The following is a 24541-nucleotide window of genomic DNA, read 5'->3' on the forward strand; positions in this document are numbered from 1 at the left end:
TGTACAGATTATTTCTGTACCCATTAGTACCTACCCAAATATTAAGACTTAGTATCCATTAGCTCTTTTTCCTGATCCTCTCCCTCCTCCCACCCTCCACCCTCAAGTAGACCTCAGTGTGTATTTTCCATTTTTTATGATTTTCTTAATTATATTTTCTTTTCTCTAGCTTACCTTATTGTAAGAATACAGTATATAATTCACATAGCATAGAAAATGTGTTATTTGACCATATTATTGGTAGAGCTTCTGGTCAAAAGTGGGCCTTTAGTAGTAAAGTTTTGGAGGAGTCAGAAATTATATTTGAATTTTCAACTGCGTGGGAAAGTTGGCACCCCTAATCCTCATATTGTTCAAGAGTCAAGTGCATTTAATTCTGTCTGGTTTCAAGAGCAGTTCATCAACTAACATATATTCTGTATGATAAACTAGTCATTATTTTCTGAGAACAATAAATTCTCAGGAACTAGTCACTTTACAAAATGCTTTTTTTTGGAATTGACCATCAATTAAATTTTCTCCCATAGCTGGTAAATATAGTAAAACAACTTGCTCTAATCTTTAAAATGTGCTTACAGGTTGCCTGAACCAACTGATCAGTTTAACCTAACAATTCAATATTTAAGAACTAGAATTATCTACAGTAATTTTCTTAACCTGGACCACAGATTAGAATTACCTGAGAAGCTACTAAATACCCAGATGACCTGGCCACACCCAGGACTAATTAAATCAGAATCTCTGGGGAGTGAGATCAAGCATGATTCCCTAGGAGACATCAGTGTATTGTCAAGGCTGCAAACTACTGATCTAAATCAAAACACCAAAATGGAAAAGTCCTGACCATTGATTTTCATGTTATTCAAATACCAAATTTTAAAAATATTATCTCAAGTGAGAACAAAAAAGATAATGATTCCTTGTTTCAACTACTCAGCCATTCTACTGTTGAAGATTATTTGTGGCCTCAAGAAACCTGTTACACTGGTCAATGATACTGATTTTTTTTTTTTATACTTTTAAGTATAACATGAAATCTGTAAAAATATGAATATATACTTTTTACTAATTAGTACTTACCAAACAAGGTAGGAAGTAAATACTAGGAAAATCATGATAAGAAAAGCGCCACCTGAAACGCCATAGACCCAAATTTTTACTCGGCCATCTGTTTAAAATAGAGATAACGTAAGAAGCTTAGCATACAGAAGTCTGCAGCATTGGAGAGACGGGGCAACATTAGATCTGACAACCCCAAGCTGACTATTAGTTCTGCACTTGAGCACCAGCACCTTAGCCAATTGTGCACTCAACCGTAGAAGTTAGTAATGTTCTCACATACTCTGTAAATTGTCAGGTAGAATCAGGAATTAAAAAGATTCTCTCTTAGAACATCACAGGAATATGGGTTTCCTACCAGAAATTATGTCTGTGAAAAAAATCTGAGAATGTTATTACATGGAGCCATTTTTAATGGACTTTTACAGATAAACAGTTTGCATTATTGCTGACTTTTAGCAAATTAACTCTCAAAAGCATTAGGTTGTAACTTCATGGCACCAAAATGTTTATTTTGCTGAATGTTTTACTTTTCATCTGAATTCTGAGACACTCATAGGTCATAAGCATAAGTGGAAATACCCATAGGTAACAGCTCTCAAATGAGGAAAAAAAGTGAAAATGTAAAATATAAGATAGTCAATCAAATTTTTTCACAATACTAAACAAACACCAGCAATCATTATTTTATAAAATCCAGTCAATTTGTAGGCTAGTTTGAATTTAAAGTGTTTACAGCCATATCAATAGACAAAAATATGGCTATATATTTGACAACATAAAAAGAAAAAAGAAAATTATAATTAAGAGAAAACCTTGCATGGAAAGAAAACTACTATGACCATTTTTAGTGGTTCTACTTCCAGAATAATGTTAGGCAAACAAAAACCACATGACCAAACAAGTTAATCAAGTCACCAAATTACTGTAAAATTATGACCATGCGTCTACAAGTACACATTATTTTGGATCTGGTATCTACTACAGTTAACAAAATGAATTAACTATATATTTTAATCTATTATGTTACTTTTTATTCCATATAAGCTTCAGTATATATATAAACACAAATATATATGTTTTTTCTACATATGATAGAAACTTGTTGTTTCTGTCACTCTAATATTTTTTTTGCTTGATTTTATGTGAGCATACAGCTAACTAAACTTAGAATTGGACTGACAAAGGCAATGCCTCAGCATCCCAAAGGAACTGCATTTAGTTCTGAAAGAAACACACACAGAGATTCATTATGCTACACGAATGTAATTAACTACAGGTCCAAAATACACATAACAGTATCTTATTCAAAAAAACTTCTATGGGAGGAAAAACAATCAAAATCTATTGTAAACAACATTTGTTTTGAATAAAATCACAATTACTTTCAATTATATTACAACTACCTATTACAGTTTTTCCTTATAGGACACTTTCAAGCCTCAATCAGATTTTAGAATAAGGTTCAATGTAGTAATGGTATTTTTCTATGGTCATAAAATTTTTACCAAAGCTTTGATTCTAATCTCTTTGGAACACTAATGATGAAATGGCCTATTCTGAGTTTTTACATTTCTCGAAAAACAAAAAACTCTTTCCTGAGTGAGAATGCTCCTTATAGCTTATCATCCATAACACCTCCTGGATTGGTGCATTGGGAGGATCCGGTGCTTTTAAATCCCCAGTTTAGAGGTATGTGATGGTACAAAACCTTTAAGCCATGTTACTTTTAAAAAAGTATTAATATATTCTATAGGGACATAAAAGATAGGCTAAAACTTATTTTAAAAAATACGCAGTGAAAAATAAGCTTTCCCATCACCCTCTCAATTCCCTATCCAGTAGCTATCACTGTGTATCAGTTTCCTGGTGAATTTTTCTAGGTTTTCTTTGCATATGCAAGCAGCTGAGCACACACATACCAATTTATGCACTTCTTAAAAGGACACAAATGGTGCATGTCATGCACTTTGATTTGTACTTTTTCTTTCACTAAACAATGTAGGTTGAAAATATTTTCATATTAGTTCAGAAAAGAGGGTCTACCTCTTATTAGCAACCCTGTTGCTATACTGTATCATGATACAGTATATCATATAACATGATATACTGTATCATGATACACCATGATACAGTATTATGCCACTGCACTCCAGCCTGGGCGACAGAGTGAGACCCTCTCAAAAAAAAAAAAAAAAAAAAAAAAAAAAGATATTTTCAAAGGATGTTATTCTGTTACTTAACTCATTGTCTCTTAGACTGGGGTTGAGAGACTTATGTTCAACCATTCATGAAATACTGTACACTTAAAGAAACTCATGCATCATGCAATGTTCAAATCTGAGAAACCCTGAACTATACCATATTGCCTATTTCTTCTCTCTTCCTTTCCCCCTTCCCTCCATTCTTTCCATCATGAGAAGTGGTCAAAATATAGACCTCCCATGAGAAAATTTTCATTTATTACTCACAACAGAAACGCACCTGGATCAAGTGGTTGAAGAGACCATCCTTTAAAAATATCATGTATTTTTGAATTCACAGGTCTGTTTTTCCCAGAAAGGTTCTTCACATCAGCTTTTTTGTCCTCGGAGCCTGGTACTTTCATGCAGTAATCCAGGAAACCATTTGATCTCATTATCTCTGTATAGCCCTTCTCACAACCACAGACTCCACCCTACAGCATAAAGAATATTTTTATGGTTACACAGTGAGTTGAGCAGATGAATTAATAACAATATACATGTTAAAATCACTTAATACATGCACCATACATCATGGCAATTTAGAGTTTTGGGAAACTGAACCTACCAATGAGATTAAAATCAAATACATAGTTTGCCTTTTTGAATTCCAAAGTCAGCTCTTAAATAAAATGCTAGGTTTTTGAAATGTGTTCACAATTCTGACACCTTCCAAATATTAAACCATAGTTATTTGTGAATTCCTTGCTGTCTCTATTTTTTTTTTTTTTTGAGACAGAGTTTCGCTTTGTCACCGAGGCTGCTGGAGGGAGTGCAATGGCAGGATCTCAGCTTACTGCAACCTCTGCCTCTCAGGTTCAAGCAATTCTTCTGTCTCAGCCTCCTGAGTAGCTGGGCATTACAGGCGCCCACTACCATGCCCAGCTAATTTTGTATTATTATTGTTTTTTAACAGGGGCGGGGTTTCACCATGTTGGCCAGGTTGGTCTTCAACTCCTGATCTCAGGTAACCTGCCTGCCTTGGCTTCCCAAAGTGCCAGGATTATAGGTGTGAGCCACCATGCCAAGACTATAATGGAGATGTTTATGGCATTTAACCAAATTATCTTCAACTCTTATCCCCATTTGTTTCAGATCCTTGCCTACTTGCTTCAGCCCACCCTTCCTACTGAGCAGCAAAGCAACAGGGATTATGTACATATCTTCTTTGAATTAAGTGCTCTTGCTACACCAGCTGCTAAATCCCTCCATCACCTTTTACCATTGACCACTAACTATTAGAGTATGCTCAACCTTCCTAGCTGGAAAAACATAAGCAGGGAAGGAGAAGGGTCCCCCACCAGGAATGTTAGGCAAGGCAACCATCAGGTGATGGTTAGGCAGCTGTTAAACTGTTTCTCTAAAACAATAATTGGTTGCAGCCAGCACCAGGGAAAGTCAGTCTCCCAAAAGATAGAAAACACCTAAAGCTGGTGATAAGCAGCTTCCTGATAAAATCTCAGGAGTTGGGCAAATGGGCTCAACTCTTCTCAATAAGATGCAAAATGGTAGAGTTTAACTTGTATACGACCTTCCTCTAGGAACACATAACTTGTAAAGGAAAAATGCCTCAAGTGAGCATGTGCACAACTTCAGTAAACACATTGTGCATGAGACCCCTTCCAAGTCCTGGCAGGCCACCGTGCATGTGGATGGCCCACCCTAAGGGAAAAATCCAGGAAGAGGGGACACAACGCTCACCCCCGAATCCCAAAGCATGCCAACATATAAAACCCAAGTCAAAGATTAAAGACGGCACTTGAATCTGTCAAGTTGCCCACTTGGCTTTCTTTCAAGTGTACTTCCTTTCATTCCTGTTCTGAAACTTTTTAATAAACTTTCACTCTTGTTCAAATACTTGCCTCAGCCTTTCACTCTGCCTTATCCTCTCAGATGAATTCTTTCCTCTGAGGAGGCAAGTCTCAAATTGTGGCAGACCTGTATGGATGCACTGTTGCTAACGTAAGCAGATCAAACTTCCTCTCTGCTCATAGGCTTACTTCTGCTCTCAAGCAGGGCAGCCTTACACAGGGGATAAAAGACATCACCAAAGGCACATGCTCAAGAGAAATATAAATATATCTGAGTTACTCTTTCCTTGTAATAACTTGAGTGTCACCCCACATCACATCCCTAGTTGGCAGTGTGACAATGGGTCCTTTATATTTGTCTGTGAATTCCTGGTCATTTTCAAGTACCATGAATGTGACTGAGAAGCTGATTATCGTGAGACATGATAGATTAAAATTCCTATCTGTCTCTGGAAGTGAACCTGAAAATAATTGCACTTCCTCCAGGAAGTATACAGACAATAGAGAAGAGTGAAGGAGAATAAGTATAAGATTATGAATCTCTATGACTTTGCTCTTATGGCTCCTTACCTAAAGCTATTTATCTAGCATTTTCTGAACAGACCTTAGCTTCACACAGCTACTCATGCCAATCCTCATCAACCAGTTAACTTTATTTAGGTCATCAATTATTACTGAACATGTGATTTTGAGGAGAAATAAATACTAAAAGTATTTATTTTAGTATTTATTTAGTATTTATTTATTTAGGCACCTCAATCTTCTACAAAATGAAAAAAGTAAGAAAAGCACGTTTGGTTACCTGTCCATAGTTAAGCTCAGGTTGCAGTCATATAATAATAACACATAAATGTGACATTTTCAGTTGGTTTTAATTGAAAGTATCACAAGATGATATCTTCATATCACAATGGAGAGATCTAATTAAGAAAATTTTTATAATCCCAGCCATTAAAGCCATATTCTCAAGACGCACCTCTATTTTTAGCATGAGAGAAAAGTTGTAACCAGTCAGTTATATGTTCCAGAATTCAAGGAAAAAAGTAATTTCTGTTTTATTAAAGAAGACATTCAGAGGGTTGGTATAAAGCTATACTTTCTACTTTTCAAACATCACTAACCCAAATGGAGTTCCTGAACTTCTCCTACTTTCCTTCTATTCCCCTCTGCAAGCTTACCCACTGTCTTTTCTGTGGTAAAGAATTAAGCCATCTTGAATTGTAAGGCCAATAATAGGACTGAGTACTTGAATTATTTTTAATCAAATCATTTTTTAGAATGAGCAAACTATGAGAAGTTTGTTTCTTTAAAAAATGTAGCATACTTAAAAAAATTATATATGCACTGCATACTAAGAGTGCTCTTGATTAGAATACATTATATGTTTTACATTTATTCCTGAGGTGTGGTAGATGTGAGTTATAGGAGAAAAAGTACAAATAAATGTCTGCTTTAAAAAAAAAAATACACACATGACCCCCAAGTCCACACATATTTTTTTCAATGATAGTCACATACTTAGCTTACTTAAAATAAACTAAAAATGTACTCACTCCACAGTAATCATAGTGTAATTATATATAATAACTTTAGCAAATATGAACATTTTTAATATCTTTCAAAATAGGTGAGGTGTATATAAGGTTGAGAAGAGAAGACATAAGTCAACTGAGAACACTTATTGGTAAATAGAGCTAATAGAAATTAGATATTTGAAAGATTTGGCTAAAGACAGATTTATAGAAAAAAAATACTGCTCTCCTTAATACATGGTCCTGCTGAGAAATTCTTTATAAGTGTGATTACTCCTGCAAATGCCTCTAGATGGTATCGTGGGCACGTGGAACTGTTGCTTGTGCTGCAGCAGACAGGAGAACGTCTGATTGCATGTGTAAAACACAACAATTAATGGACTTGTAGAAGACTCCAGCACATGACTCACCTGTGTACAGTAGGAGAAAGGCTTTCTGCAGGCTGGAATGCATTGCCGAATGGCAGCAGGGCGGGCCTGATGGGAGCAGCCTCCTACAAAGGAAATTCCACCATCATTTGCAGATTTCTCTATAATAAACATTTATAATTTTTTGGTAATTTGTAACCTGTGGCACTGGCCTCTTTGCAACAGTATTATTATTTTTGAAAAATCTATTTGCCAACATGGTGGTCTAAGCCTATTTTATTGATTACTCTAAAACGAATTGTTTGAAATGGGAGGCTCTTCTAACAAAGGCTATTTGCAGTAGAGTTTTTATGCTTGTTTAATGGCGACGTGATTCTATCATACAGCTATGCTGGAGTGCAAAGTCTGTGAGGGTCAAAATCTGTAGAAGAATTGATAAAATCTAAATGTAAACTTAGGAGCAGAAAACATATCTGATGGAACACCCATTCTACATATATACCACTCTAGCACCCAGCTAGGCACTAGGCCAATTCCAACAACTCAGTAAATACTATGTTGATACTATGGTATCAACTCAGTTGATACTATGGTATCAAACACGTTGGTAATATTTTTAAATGTAAATCAACTGAAATACATACACACAGAGTCACATACAAACACATATTCTTAAGAGCAAGTGCAGAAGCTCTAGAAGGGACAAACATCTGACACAGCACTTGTTACTGCTCCGTACATATTTTTGAGTAAGTGGATGGGATAATGCATATCTCTAAAATGGAAAATAATTTACGTACTAAACTTGCTTTGCTAAATTAATTGCTTTGCTAAATTCTAGAAGGGACAGGCAAAAATCTGACACAGTACTTGTTACTGCTCCATACATATTTTTGAGTAAATGTATGGGATAATGCGTATCTCTAAATTGGAAAATCATTTAAGTACTAATCTTGCTTTGCTAAATTCAAGATAGTAAAAGAGATATGAGAGAAAGCGTCTCAAGAGACAATTTGACTAAGCACCATTTATATAGCGCTGGTTGCACTGAAAGGTACTAGCCTTTGGATAACTACAATTGTCAGCCCATTATAGTTTATAGTTTTGTAGCTGCAAAAAGCTTTGGGCCCAAGGCAGAATTGGGAACAGCTGGACTTACACTGTCCCTGGGAATGAAGCAGCTAAATTCTCACTGTGACTTGAAAAATAAAACAAAGAATCCACAGATAAATTTTTAAAAAGCAAAACTAACAGTCTAGAATTAGCATCTAGGTGTGAAACTGATAATCCGGGTGTTAGTGGCAAGAACCACACAGTACTATTTCTATCAACTGTGTTCGTGCTGATGGGGGAGGGTTTCCACACTTTAAACCAAGGATCTCCACAGCAGGAGTACCTCAGCGGGAGGAGCGCTCTTAAGGATAGAAAAGAAAATCTTGGAATTTACATAGATTATAGAACATATTTTTTAATTTTAAGAATTAAATTAAGCTCTAATAATATTTATCAGATGATACCGGTGACCTGAGTTTCTTCATCAGATGACTACATGTTATACACTGTGCATGAGGAATTCCATGCAGATAATTGATAGCAAAGACCCTACCAGTGTGTTACTCTCAGAATATTGCAGAGGATGATGCCTTCTGTGTTGACTAGGAAGACTTAACAGTATATTTAGTTTTAACAACTTACGAAACAGACAAGTAGCTTAAAGTAAATTATTTTATGGATAAACTATGAATTAAAAAGAATACCAATAGTGCAAAAGCAAGTAAACAAGAAAAAGGAGGAGCTGCCAATACTTCTATTCCTACAGGCACTTCTCCCAGCTCTTGCACAAGCTCTCTGTAAACCGTAGTACTAAGTAAAAATAATGACAATTTAATTTGCTCTGACAAGAAAGCATTTAAAAACCTCAAAAATTATTAAGAATACCACTTTCACAATCAAATAGTATATATCATCATGAATGAGGGACCTTTTGCTCAGTCTATATTTAGATATTAAGTAATAATTGTGATTCACAAAATATTCAAAAACTAAGCATCCAGTGCATGAATACAAATGGCTATAATTTACAACATAAAAGCCTTCTGCATCATTAACATACAGAATATTTTAATTTTAAAATTTTATCTTCATTAACCTCTTTAATTTCAACTTCTGGGTATGTTTTATATCAGTTTAGTACTACACACACACATGCTAAGATATGTCCTTCAAAACGTTTTATTGAGAAGGGACATGATTTAAAATTTTCTAACATTTGTCCTTTTCAGTCTTTATCTCAGATCATGATATTTAAGGACATTTTATTTTATTTCAGCTTATTTAAGTAGTTTGATATTTTCATAGGTCTTAAAATTGAATTTCTTTATTTCTAAGATGCAAAGGTCTAATGAAAATCTGTAATAAAATTCACCTAAGCTAACTGCCCAAGTCACCCTTACTTATAATTTGTAAGCTAATTCTTCTCACAAATAACAATACTCATGGATCTTTGTGAAGTGTCCACATGAGTCTTAGGCAGGAGTACCTGTGACATTAATGCCATCTGAACGCTGGCACCATACAGTTCGTTCGTTATTGTTCCAAATACTTGCTTTCCATGTGTAGTGATAACATTTGCCTCCTGTAAGTAAATACGAAAAAAGCAGTTCTATTACATCTCACTTAGCATAAGCATTGATCAATGAAAGCTAAAGAACTGAAAAGCATTCTTGGTACCTGTACAAGGTCGTGTTTCTAGAACCTGTTGGGGGCAGTTGTCTTGATTCTCAAAAGACTGAATTATAAATGTCTTTGACCTAGACTGGCGGCCCACAGTCTCAAAGCTTCTTCCATCAATGCAGGTTAATTCACACGGGCTCCACTCTGACCATTCTGTTAAATGGCAGTCTCCTGGACATCAGGCAGTACAGGGTGGGGGAAACAGCATGAAAATTGGCACTGGACAACATGTGCATGGGCAGGGCTCACACAGAGATTTGCAGTGATATATGTGTTTCCAGATACTACACATTCTACATTGATCAATTTTCCAATCAGAATGTACTATGAATGATGAAGTAATTTATAGTTTAATCTTGTTTAACAAGAAAGTGTCAAAAACTAGATTCTCATTACTTTGCTTCAAATTGTAGTAGTCACATCTAGAAAACATTATGTATCTACTCGTGTTAATAAAATTTTTAGAAGGGAGATATAAAGATTATAGTAACTCAGTGTTCAAAGATCTGCATCACATCATAAAATGGATGTTCACAGAAACCATGTAAAAGAGAATAAGTAGGTCACTGAAATGAACTATCTTTTGGACCAAAAAATGTTTAATTTAATACCCTGAACATCTTTCTCATTCAATAAATATAATTTATAATTTATAAATATATCTTTTTACAAATTATACATACAAATATTTTATATTTGTATGTTTATAATACATATGTGTGTATACATATGTTTATAATACATATGTGTGTGATTACACATACATATATGTGAGTATACATACATACGTATATGTTGTACACTGTATTATAAAAATATATTGTCACCTTGAACTTATGCCATACAAACTAAGTTGTGTTACTAGGATTAAAATAAACTCATACATTTTATGTAACTAATAATGACCTTCACATTTATATAGAACTTCACATTTACTGAGGGCTTTCATGAACTCATAGCTTTACTGGTTTCCACCATGCTGTCACCCAGAATTCTGTCATCATTTTTTGAATTCTGGCCAACGTGCTAGGTCCTGCTGTATAAGGTATTCACATCACAGTTTCTAGATGAAGAAACCATTGCTCATAGGGCCTAGATTACATACCCCAAGTAAAACAATGAAGTGATAGAGACAAGATTTCAACTTGGCTCTTAGGTTTCCAAATCCAGTGCCTTTTTTGCTTTGCCTACTTCGGCTCCATCAAAGCAGTAGCTACATACCAAAGAGATAGCTACAATTAAAAATGAATTAAAGTTATTTAAAAACTCTAATTTTGATAAGCTAGAGAATCTCCAGGAAAAAATCAGTAAAATAAAACATAAAAAGATCACTGTGGGAGGCACTCCCAATCACTAGCGTTGCATACCTGGGCAAGGCACAGAACACAGCTGCTTCAGGATGCTGTCCTGAAAGGGCATTTCTCCACATAGTGCATCCTCGACACGTCCAGCTGCATGAGATGTGGAACCATTGTGGACCATGCAGGAAAGGCTGCGGACCTGAACTCCTTCTCCACAGTCTCCACCCTGTGAGAGAGACGATACTTTCACAATTACCCAAATAATTCACATCTCAAAGTTCTGGCTCTTGCTACCTCATCTAAGAAGACCATAGTTGCATGTTTTCGGTAGCTTCCTCCTCTTGTGCGCTCTTTCTCTCAATTGTTGACAATAAAGCATCACTGAGTAACACCACCAGAGCTGACAGAGAAGCTGCAGTGGGAAAATGGAAATTTATATCATGCAACTTATGCACTCAGACTATGACAATTCATTTTGGAACTCAGCCAAGACTGACTAAAAAAGAAAAACAATATATAATTTGTCTAGGTGTATATGATAAAATGACCTCATCTGTAATCACCGCCAATGGGAACATGTAAAGCTACAGGGCATACATTTATTTTGCCTATTTTTCTCTTTTATAGAATTCAGTACTTTTTTATATGGATTAGGTTAAAGTTTCTATTAAAACGCTGTTTTTCTCTATTGCCACAAGAAGTTGTTTTCACAGCATTCCTTCTATGCTGAATGATGCTCCTTGAAGACATGTCATACCCATGTCACTTAGGTATTCTAGGCAATTAGAAAAATTTTGTACAGTGTCTCACAGAAATAGAAGCTTAGAATTGGATGGCTCCTAGTGATAATCTGGCCCTACCATCTGCCTGATAAAAGGTTTTCTACTATAAAATTTTTGGCAGAGAATTCTTCAGTTCCAAAATGTCAGTATAGAAGCAAGCTGGCTTCACCTTTCTCCCAGCCCCCACTACAGAAAACCAAAAACAAATATTCAATTTTGAGACTAACATCAGCTGTATCCCAGAGATCAAATGTGAGGATAAGACAGTTCCTAGTGCCACACAAAAGTGAAAAAACTCAGTAAGTGGTAAGAGAATCAGACTTTCACATCTGCAACAGCCCTCCCCCAAATCTGCCCAGAACCAAATGCACAGAAATTTTCCCCTTTACTCATAGTTTCTATGCTGTGAAATGTGAGATTGCGGTAGATAACCAGATTCCCCAACATCTTAAGCATCCTGGGAGGAGGCCTGTCTCTGCCTTAACCCAAGGAAGCATGGGAAGTGCCTGAAGAAACATCCCTAAGGACATCCAGAGACAAAGAGGGAAGGGATCCCCAGTTCTGAAAACTGCTCTGTAATTCATCCAAATGAGATACCAAGTCAAAGTGGCTGTTCAGCAGCACCATGCTGTAGGAGGTTGGTTTCACAGGTCCCTAGGCACGAACCCCTAGCCAGCCTTCTCACACTATTGGGATACCACCTTGGGGACCTCCCCTATTCAGGATAGGTAGCACACTAATTGTTTACTGAAGCAAAGCAAACCTAGGCCCAAGATGCTATCAGTGCTGAAAAGAAGGCCACAACCTAGAAGTAGAAAAAAGAAAGAAAACCAACAGTTAAATTTCAAGGAATTACCAAAAAATCATATCCAATAAAAACCAAAACAACTCACACAGACAAGACTGGAATAAACAGCTAATCTTTCAACTTAAAGACAGAGATGTACATACATAAAAAACAAGGTAAACAGGGAACCATAACTACCCCAAAAGAATACAGAAAGGAATACAGTGTGTGATCCTAACGACATGGATATATGAGCTCTCTGATCAAGAATTCAAAATAACAATTTCTAGAATACTCTATGATCTCCACAATAACACAGAAAATCTATTCAGAAATCTAACAGCGAAATTAAACAGAGTTTGAAATAATAATTTAGAAAGTAGGAATATTGAAACAACTATATTTGCTGAACTGAAAAATTCATTAGAGGCTCTCAAAAGCAGAATGGATCAAGCAGAGGAAAGAATTAGTGAACTCAAAGTCAGGTTATTTGAAAATACACAGTCAGAGGATAAAAAGAATGAAAAGGAACAAAGACTGCCTACAAGACATAGAAAATTACCTGAAAAGACCAAATCTAGGAGCTCTTGGTGCTCAAAAGGGAGTTGAGCAAGACCAAAGTGTAGAAAGCTTATTCAAATAAAGAACAACAGAAAATTTTCCAAAACTTGAGAATGATATAAATATCCAAGTACTGCAAAGTCAGAACACCAAACAGATATGACCCAAATAAGACTATCATAAGGCACACAATAATCAAACTCTCAATGGCAAAGGAGAAAAAGAGGATCTTAAAAACATCAAGAGAAAATAAGCAAAGAGTAGGTAAAGGAGCTTCCATTTATCTGGAAATAGATCTCTCAATGGAAATCATACAGGGCAGGAGGAAGTGGTACATTTTCAAAGTTCTGAAAGAAAACTTCCACTGCCCAAGCATACTGTATCCAGTAAAGTTATCCTTCAGATATAAAGGTATGATAAAGTCTTTTACAGACAAAGAAAACCTGAGAGAATTCAGCACCGCCAGACTTGTCTTATGAGAAATGCTAATGGGGGTTCTTCAATTTGAAAGACCAAAACATGAACATGCAAAAAGAAAGCACCTGAAGATATACAACCCACTGGTAAAATTAAGCACATGAACAAACATGGAATATCCTAATACTGTAATTGTGGTGTACAATTCCCTCATAACTGTAATTTGAAGCCCCAAATAAACATCTATCAAAAATAGTAACAGCTACAGCAACCTGCTAAGAGACAGGTAATATAAAAAGTATGTAAACTGAGAAAAATTAAAGTCAAAATGTCAGAGGAAAAAGTTAAATTAAAAAATTTTTTTGTTTGTTTCTATTGTTTTCTTTGCAATACAAGTTAAGTTGTCACATCTTTAGAATAGCTTGTTATGTGTATAGGGTATTTTTTGTAAGCCTCATAGTAATCATAATGCAAAAACTTATAATAGATTTACTAAAAGTAAAATGCAACAAATTAAAACATATTACCAAAAACAGATATACAAGAAAAAAACAAACAACCCCATTCAAAAGTGGGTGAAGGATATGAACAAACACTTTTCAAAAGAGGACATATATGAGGCCAACAAACATATGAAAAAATGCTCATTATCACTGGTCATTAGAGAAATGCAAATCAAAACCACACTGAGATATCATCTCATGCTAGTTAGAATGGCGATCATTAAAAAATCGGGAGACAACAGATGCTGGAGAGGATGTGGAGAAATAGGAACACTCTTACACAGTTGGTGGGAGTGTAAATTAGTTAAACCATTGTGGAAGACAGTGTGGTGATTTCTCAAGGATCTATAAATAGAAATTCCATTTGACCCAGCAATCCCACTACTGGGTATATACCCAGAGAACTATAAATTGTTCTACTATAAAGACACATGAACACGTATGTTCATTGCAGCCCTGTGTATAATAGCAAAGACCTGGAACCAAAACAAATGCCCATCAATGATAGACTCGACAAAGAAAATGTGGTACATATACACCATGGAATATGACGCAGCCATAAAAAAAACGATAAGTTCCTGTCCTTTGTAGGGAATTGAATGAATCTGGAAACCATCATTCTCAGCAAACTGACCCAAGAACAGAAAGCCAAGCATTGTATGTTCTCACTCATAGGTGGGTGTTGAACAATGAGAATACGTGGACTCAGGGAGGGGAGCATCACACACAGGGGACAGTTGGGGGTGGTAGAGGAGAGACAAGGGGAGGTGGGGAGGGATGGGAGGGTGGAGAGGGATAACATGGGCAGAAATGCCAGATGTAATATGCACCTAAAGTAAAATAAATTAAAATAAAAACATATTACCAGAGAAAATCACTTCACCACAGAGGAAGAGGGGAAATAATGAAAAGAGGAATTACAAAGCAAATAGAAAACCAGCAACAAATGGCAGTAATAAGTTCCCATCATGTAAATAGATTCAATTTTCCAATTAAAAGACATGGAGTGTCTGAATGGATAAAGGAATGAGTCCCAAATATATACTGTCTACAATAAATTCACCTTACCTATAAAGATACATATAGACTGAAAGTGAAGTAAAAAAAAGATAATAAAAAAAGAGGAGTAGCTATATTTATGTCAGTTAAAATAGTCTACAAATCAGACTATGAAAACAGACAAAGAAGGTCACTATATAATGATAAAGGGGTCAATTCAGCAAGATGATATACCAATTGTAAATGTCTATATATCCAACACAAGAGTTCCCAAGTATATGAGGAAAACATTAATAGATTTAAAGGAAGAGAGACCATAATACAATAATAGTAGAAAATTTCAACACCCCACTCTCAGTAATTGACAGGACAGACACATAATCAATAAAGAAACACTAGAGTTAAACTACATTAGACCAAATAGGCCTAACAGATATTTATAGGCTATTTCACCCAACTGTTCCAGAATACACATTATTTTCATCAGTACATGGGACATTCTTCAGAATAGGCCATATCTTGGGCCACAAAACAAGTTTCAACAAATTCAGAAAAGTAGAAATCATATCAAGTATGTTTTCTGAATAAAGGAAATACTACTAGAAATAAATAAGAGAAACCTTAAAAGCTACACAAATACATGGAAATTAAACTGAATAACCAATGAATAAATTTAAAAAATTAAGAAAATATAAAAATTTCTTAAAACAGTGAAAATGGAGAAAAACAACCCCAAATCTATGAAATACAGAAAAAGCAGCACTAAGAGCAAAGTTTATAGAAATAAATGTCTACATTGAAAAAGTAGAAAAAATTCAAATGAACAACTTAATGGTGTACTCCAAGGAACTAGAAATCCAAGAACAAACAAAACCCCAAATCAGTAGAAAGACAAAATTGGCTGGGTGCCATGACTCACGCCTGTAATCCCAGCACTTTGGGAGACCGAGGCAGGTGGATCACGAGGTCAGGAGTTTGAGACCAGCCTAACTAACATGGTAAAACCCCATCTCTACTACAAATACAAAAAGTAGCTGGGCATGGTGGCACACGCCTGTAATCCCAGCTACTCAGGAGGCTGAGGCAGGAGAATTGCTTGAACCTGGGAGGCAGAGGTTGCAGTGAGCTGAGATTGTGCCACTGAACTCCAGCCTGGGTGACAGAGCAAGATTCCATCTCAAAAAATAAATAAATAAATAAAAAAGAGACAAAATCATATATATCAGAGCAGCCATAAGTGAAAGTAATCTCACGATACAGAAGACCAAATGATCAAATATTTGTTTTTTTAAAAAAATAAAACTGACAAACATTTAGCTAGACTAAGAAAAAAGAAGACCCAAATAGTATCAGAACCCAAAAAGGAGGCATAAAAACTGATATCACAGAAATACACATAATCATTGCGGTATACTATGAGCAACTACATGCCAACAAATTGATAAACTTAGAATAAACTGATAAATTTGTGGACATACACAACCTACCAAGATTGAACCATGAAGAAATAGAAAAACTCAACAAATTAATAACAAGTAAGGAAACTGAAGCAGTACTTAAAAGTCTTCCATAAAAAATAAATACCAGACCCTGATGGCTTCAACAATTAATTCTACCAAACATTTAATGTAGAACTAATACCAATTCCACTTAAATTCTTCAAATAAAATTGAAGAAGAGGGAATGCTTCATAATTTATTTCATGAAGCCAGCTTTCCCTGATCCAACACAAGAACGTAGCAAAAGTAGAAAACTATAGGCCAGTATCATTGTTGAAAATAAATGTAAAAATCCTGAACAAAATATTAGCGAACCAAATTCAACAATGCATTAAAAAGATCATTTACCATGATCAAGTGGGACTCATCCCAGGGACGTAAAAATGGTACACCATACTCAGAGATGATATGTAACATTAACAGAAGCAAGAACAAAAACTATATGATCATTTCAATTGATGCTGAAAAACGTTTGATAAAATTCAGTATTCCTTTATGATAGAAACTCTTGACAAATTACATATGGAAGGAAAAATAACTCAAAATAGTAAAGAATTCACATGACAAACTCACGGCTAACACTGTATTGAATGGAGACAAATGGAAAGCCTTTGCTCTAAGATCTGGAACAAGACAAGGATGCCCACTTTTACCACTTTTATTCAACGTAATACTGGAAGTCTTAGCCATAGCAGTTAGGCAAGAGAAAGAAATAAAGACATCTAAGTTGAAAAGGAAAAAATCAAATTAGCCTTGTTTGCAGAGGATATGATTTTATACTCACAAAAACCTAAAGGCTCTACCAAAAAACTCTTGTAACTGATAGATAAATTAAGTAAAGTTACAGGATACAAAATTAACATACAAAAATCAGTAGCATTTATATACACCAATGGCGAACAACCTGAAAAATAAATCAAGAATGTAATCTAATTTGCAATCGCTATAAAGAATATAAAATACCTACAAATCAATTTAATCAAAAAAGTGAAAGATATATACAAGAAAAGTTATAAAATGCTAATGAAAGTAATTGAAGATGATATACAAAAATGGAAAGACATGATATGCAAATGAATTGGAATAACAGGTATTGTTAAAATAATGATACTTCCTAAAGCAATTTACAGATTCAGTGCAATCACCATCAAACTACCAAAGACATTCTCACATACATAGAAAAAAATTGTAAAATGTATATGGAACTCAAAATATCAATGCAGTGGCATAATCAGGGGTCACTACAACCTCAACCTCTCAGGCTCAAGCTGTTTTCCCACCTCAGCTCCCCGAGTAGCGGGGACTACTGGCAGGCACCACCACGCTTGGCTAACATTTTTTTTGAATTTTAGTAGAGATGAGATTTCACTATATTGCCCAAGCTGGTCTCGAACTCCTGATCTCAAAGGATTCTCCCACCTCAGCCTCCCCAAGTGCTGGGATTACATGTGTGAGCCATTGTGCCCAGGTGAAACTAAAAATATCTTGAATAGCCAAAGCAATCCTAAGCAAAAAGAACAATGCTGAAGGCATCACACTATCTGACTTCAAAATATACTACAAACCTGTAGTAAGCAAATCATCATTGCACTGGCATAAAAACAGATACTTAGACAAATGGGAACAAAATAAAAAACTCAGATTTATATGCATGATTTTAAAAACCCAGATTTACATGCAGATTTATATTCATGCATTTATAGCCAACCCAGTTTAGACAAAGGTGCCAAGAACATGCAGTGGGGAAATGATAGTCTCTTCAATAAATATTACTGGGTAAACTGGATAAGCATATGCAGAAGACTGAAACTAATCCTTTATCTCTCAACATATATGATAATTAAATCAAAATATATTAAAATCTTAAAGCTAAGAACTGAAACTTTGAAACTACTACAAGCAAAAACTTTGGGAAAATGCTCCGGGATATTGGTCTGGGAAAAATTTTTTTTCTTTCATGTAAGACATCAAAACACAGGCAATCAAAGCAAAAATAGAGGAATGAGATTACAACAAGCTAAAAAGCTTCTGCATAGTAAAAGTGAAGAGATAACCAACAGAATGGGAGAAAATGTTTGCAAACTACCCATGTGACAAGGAATTAATAACCAGAATAAATAAGAAGTTCAAAGAACTCAATAGCAAAAAACAAAAACAAAAACAAAAAACAAATAATCCAATTTGAAATTGGGCAAAAGACCTGAGTAGACATTTCTCAAAAGAAGACATTCAAATAGCCAAATGCTATATGAAAAAAAGTCATTTTTGCATTTTTTATCACCAGAAAAATGCAAATCAAAATGCAAAATAATAAGATATCATCTTACCCCAGCTAAAATGGCTATAATAAAAAAGATGGATAATAATGGATGCTGGTGAGGATGTGGAAAATAGAGAACCCTTGAATACTGTTGGTAGGAATTCAAATTAGTACAGCCATTATGACAAACTGAATGGAGTTTCCTCAAAAAATACAAATGGAAGTACGATATACAGAAATTCTACTACTGAATACATACACACACACACACACACACAGCACATATTCAAGAGAAAAGGAAGAGGTCAATCAATAGAAGAGACAACTGCACTCCCATGTTTATTGCAGCACAATTAGCAGCTGTCAAACTATGGAACCAACCTAAGTGCCATCAATGGATGAAGGATAAAGAACACGTGGTATAATGCACGCAAATGGACTATTATTCAACCATAAGAAAGAATAAAATCCTATCACTTGCAGAAGCATAAATGGAACTGGAGTTCATTAAGTGAAATAAGCCAAACACAGAGAGACAAATGTCACATGTTCTCACTCATATGTGAAAGTTAAAAAGTTGGATCTTCTAAAGGTAGAGAGTTAAGATTGATGGTTACCAGAGGCAAGAAGGGCTAGGGATGAGGGGGGAGGAAGAAAGGTTGATTAATAGTACAAATATATAGTTTGATAGAAGAAATAAGACCCAGTGTTTGATAGATCAGTGGGGTGACTACAGCTTACAATAATCCACTGTGTATTTCAAAATAGATAGAAGAGAATAATTTGAGTTGTTCTAGCATAAAGACAAATACATAAGGTAATGGATATCCCAATTACACCAACTTGACATTTACAAATTATATGAATGTACCAAGTTATCACATATACCTGGAAAATATATACATCTATTATGTATTTAAAATATAGTTCCAGATTAAATAAACAAATACATAAATAAAATTTTGGCAGACACTCATGAGATGAGTATCTTCGATTTTAGTCTGGTGTTTATACCTCAAAGAAGTCTATTAGATATTTGGATAACTTCAGTTGTTAGCTCTGTTTTCATATGGATATTCTAGAAAACAGAGCCCAAAGCAAAACTTTTACACTATGAAGAAGCAATACCAGTATGGCTAGAGTAGAGGTAAAAGACAACTGCAGCAGGAAAGGAGGGGAAGCTAACATGAGGTAGTGTGTTACCAAGCTGGCCTCAGCTTCACAACAAGCATGGCTAGTTTCTAGGCTACCCACAACATCTTCTACACAGGTCATGAGGTATCACCATGTCTCAGTACCATTCATTAAGAACAGGGAGGAGAGGAGAGGAAAGAAAAGAGAGGCATTTAAATGTCAGCAACTCCTAGGATCCAGGTCTTATTGATCCATGGTCATTTTAGGAAATCTTAATTCCTCTGTCCTTCTAAGCTGTGTTACTCAGCTTTCACTAAGTCCAGGAGTTGGTGAAAGAGTTAGAGTCTTTGTGACTATTGCTGCTGCTGGGGATGCTAAAACAAAGAAAAGAAGTGAAGGTGGGAGCAGGAGACAGAACAAGAGGGAAAGCAAGAAAAGGGAAAGAGAGAGAGAGAGACACACACACACACACACACACACACACACACAAAGAGAGAGAGAGAGAGAGAGAAAGATCAGAATAGGGGCTCAGGTCTTCAAACTTCTGTCTTTCTGCACTTCTGTTGCTCCAGTCAGGTGTGTTACATGCTACAATCCATTATTAGATGACAGTCTGACAACTATGCACTTGAAATGGAGTGTCCTGTCCTTCTTATCCCTCTTCCCCTGCAGGACTCCCAAACAGCATTGCCTAGATTTTAGAGCTCCTATGGCTCTTGCAGAGGCAGGAGTAAAAGACAAGGTGGACCGCTAAAGCAGACATGACAGTGTTCCAGGCTATGGAGCAAGTGATCTGTGGGCTGGTGGGTCAGCCAGGCATCACCATGCCAAGGTATAGTGACAGCAGCTGCTGGGCATCAAGGGAAGGTCGTGGGTAAGCTGACGGAGGGTGCAGGATGGTACAGAATGGCTGCTGAGAAAGCTTCTTAACACAGGGAAGTTGTGACTCAAAGACACACAGGCACAAAAGAAAAGATGCAACTTGGAGGAGATGAAGTAGTAACAACTTTAAACCTAAAGAATCTGAGCAGCCACATAAATTAGGGACACTGTTTCCTCTTTTAAAGATGTTTTCAGAGGAATGACAATTTATTTATCTTAGTCTCTTAGACTGTTCATGTTACTATAATAAAATATCATAGATTGGGTAATTTATAAACAATAGAAATTTATTGCTCATGGTTGTGAAAGCCAGGAAATCCAAATCAAGATGCCATTGAAGTGTTTATTATTATTATTATATTTTCATTATATTTCTTTTTTTGAGATGGAGTTTCACTCTTTTGCCCAGGCTGGAGTGCAGTGGCACGATCTTGGCTCACTGCAACCTCTGCCTTCCAGTTGCAAGTAATTCTCCTGCCTAAACCTCCCAAGTAGCTGGGATTACAGGTGCCTGCCACCACACCCAGCTGATTTTTGCATTTTTAGTAGAGATGGGGTTTCATCATGTTGGCCAGGCTGGTCTCAAACTCCTGACCTCGTGATCCACCTGCCTCGGCCTCTCAGAGATTATACCTGGGATTATATGTGTGAGCCACTGCGCCTGGCCTATTATTATTATTTCTGAGATGGAGTCTCACTTTGTTGACTAAGCTGGAGTGCAGTGGGGTGATCTCAGCTCACTGCAACCTCTGCCTCCCAGGTTCAAGTGCTTCTCCTGCTTCAGCCTCCCAAGTAGCTGAGATTACAGGCATGTGCCACCACACTTGGCAATTTTTTTTTTTTTTTTTTTTGTATTTTTAGTAGAGACAGGATTTGGTCATGTTGGTCAGGCTGGCCTCGAACTCCTGACCTCAAGCAATCTGCCTGTCTCAGCCTCCCAAAGTGCTGGGATTGCAGGCTTGAGCCACCATGCCCTGCCTAAAGTGTTTAAATGAGAGCCGGGTCCTCATAGATGGTGACTTCCAGGTGTCCTCAAATGGTAGAAGGGAAGAACAAGCTTCTTCGGGCCTCTTTTATAAGGACATTAATACCATTCATAAGGGTGGAGCCCTCATGACCTTATTATCTTCCAATAATTCCACCTCTTAATTCCATCACGTTTGGGGCTATGTTTCGACATATGAATTTGGAGGAGGCGGCACAAACATTGAGAACACAGCAGATAGTAATTTCCACATTTGTTTTATCAGTATTTAATAATTGCTCTAATAATTTCTATGCCTAATATGAAACTGTCCCAAAAAAGCACCATAATTTTAAATCTCAATGCATTTTTTTTGGAGATAACTGGAAGTTCAAAGCCAATTCACGGTAGATTTATTCAAAGCAAATATTCTAGTACATGTTTATTCACTAGAATAGAAAACAATAGGTATAAATTATTCTGGGTAAGAGATGTCTCACTTATAACTTACTATTCCAGATGACAGATTCACTGCACAATTGTCTAGGTGTATGTTTTACTGTGGAGTATTAGACTTTGTGTACTTGGAAAAAGAATTTAAAGATACTGCAACATGTATGAATTTGAAAGCTTTGAAAGTACTGATATATAGACCCTCAGGTAAAAGATGCAGTTTATTAGAAATTTGTTTTTTTACACACCGTGAGACAATGTGAAGAAATAACAAGAAACCAACTTATATTACAGATCACTTAAAAAACCAAGACAAATAACAATGTGCTCCTAGTATGTATCTTGGGATCAGTCCATATTCAACCTTAATCACTTATACCTTTGACAACAACAGCCACAATGTGAAGAGAAATCAGCATCAGAATAATAATTTCAATCATAAAGCAAGCATTCATCCTCAGTCAAGAGATTTTACACACTAGAGCCTGAAAATAGACCCAGGTTTTTCAGAAAAAGCTTATAAATTGCACAGATTCTCTGGCTCTCTCTCCATTGCCTAGGTCATTAATAGAGGTTTTGTATACAACGAATTGGCATCACTGCCTAATGTGAACAGGCAGATGATGCTTATAGTCATAATCACAGTTTTAATAAAAATTATAATAGTAACTATAACTCATTGAGCTCTGAACTTATGTCTATTACTATGCAAAATACTTTATGTAACTTATCTACTTCCTGCCCACATAACCAGCAAAATAGGCACTACTGCTACCCTCACTATATAAATAAGAAGACAGATGTTTGGAGAGTTTATAGTCTTGGCCGAAAATGCAGAACTAAAAATTGGCAGAACCATGACCCAAATTAGGGCTGCTAGACTTCAGAATCTGAGTTTCTCAAGCAGACTTATGAACATATGTGTGTATATGTGTGCAGCTGAGGAACTTGGGAAGAGTTAGGAAATGCTAAAAAAGAAAGTGATGCCTGAGGATAAATACTTCCTTTTTCACATAAGATGCTGGCAGAATTGGCACATCCAGCATGCCCCACGCCAGCTTCTTTTATTATGGATTGATACTTGTGAAGGGAAGCAGCCACCTAAATATCACCACCACTCTCACTGAATGAGCTCCCAACTTGTGTTTGGCAGGCAAGGGCATGCTAGGACAAGGGGAAGCACAAATGCAGTTGTAGAAAGATATTTTTCCTTTGGGTAAAAAGGCTGACATGGATTTTAATCAGTAATTTAAAAAATCCAGCTTCTATATAAAATGAAGTATGGTCAATTTATTAAAAAGACACGGTGTTACCTATCTCACAAAGAGTTAACAATTAGGCTGCGAGAAAAGTAGGAACGTAGCTGGAAGTCAGGACTAACTCAACGCAGAGACTGTCATGATTCCCTTTCTCTTGCGCCTCTGCTTTACTTTGTGTCATTTTCTGTGTGCTTTTTTGCTTTTGAGTGACTGACTTCATCTACAAGGTAGAAAAATGTGGCAAGAGCTTCTGATTACAGTCTCTTGGAATAAGATCAATTCCATTTTAAATTATTAGGGAAGAATGCTGATTGACACTGTTTGGGTAAGTGCCCACCCTGGAATAATTACCTATAGATTTGTTTATCGAAGATGTTGCATACATCAAGCTAGCTACAGAGTTATTTCCCAACTGAAAGTGTCAGTGAATGGGACTCACTCTATCTAGAAATCAGAGGGAACTCTGAAGTTTCTGGAAGCACAAACCAATCACCTGCCTTGGTGGGTCTCCAGAAGCCTTGTCAGGGCTTCCAAAACTATGTATTTTCAAAAGATGCCATAGCTCTCCACCCATCACCAGTATCACTATAGAGAATGGCCACTAGCCACCACTCTTTCCTTATTGTTTTTGCAAAAGCTCTGCATTTGACAGCAAACACTGCATCTGGCATTTTCCTTTAATATTCCTATGGAACAAGTTGGTAGACTTGCCTACCAAATATATAGATACCTGATGCCTGAGAAGATAAAAGAGAAAGTGCAAAAGACAGGTAAGGTACAGTAGTAGTGGTATATCCGGTAAGACTTAGAGTGTGGACATGGTCAGTTCTCTGTCCCTCTGTCTCTCCCTCTCTCCCATCCTTTGTCCTCTGTCTTATTCCTAACATTCAGCTTTCCTCTCCCTTCCCCTGAAAGGGCTTCCTGAATTCTTTGAGTTTATTTTCTCTATTCTGTCAAGCAGTCCCAATGATAAGTAGCAATATTCCTTCCATTT

The 24541-nt window shown here is 36.2% G+C and overlaps 1 protein-coding gene across 1 annotated transcript in view; it reads right to left on the bottom strand.

The window, feature by feature from the left end:
• Positions 1-24541, bottom strand: part of THSD7B (thrombospondin type 1 domain containing 7B) — a 569933-nt gene that overhangs the window by 8656 nt on the left and 536736 nt on the right. Inside the window, exons 22-27 of the mRNA XM_037734459.1 lie at positions 11114-11273; positions 9744-9917; positions 9553-9648; positions 7056-7138; positions 3544-3736; positions 1081-1168 (exon numbers count right to left, since the gene is read on the bottom strand). Of these exons, the coding sequence (XP_037590387.1) occupies positions 1081-1168; positions 3544-3736; positions 7056-7138; positions 9553-9648; positions 9744-9917; positions 11114-11273 (794 nt within the window). The remainder of the gene's footprint in view (positions 1-1080; positions 1169-3543; positions 3737-7055; positions 7139-9552; positions 9649-9743; positions 9918-11113; positions 11274-24541) is intronic.

The sequence above is a fragment of the Cebus imitator genome, unplaced genomic scaffold, assembly GCF_001604975.1.
Source record: "Cebus imitator isolate Cc_AM_T3 unplaced genomic scaffold, Cebus_imitator-1.0 Scaffold620, whole genome shotgun sequence".
In the NCBI taxonomy this organism is placed as follows: Eukaryota; Metazoa; Chordata; class Mammalia; order Primates; family Cebidae; genus Cebus; species Cebus imitator.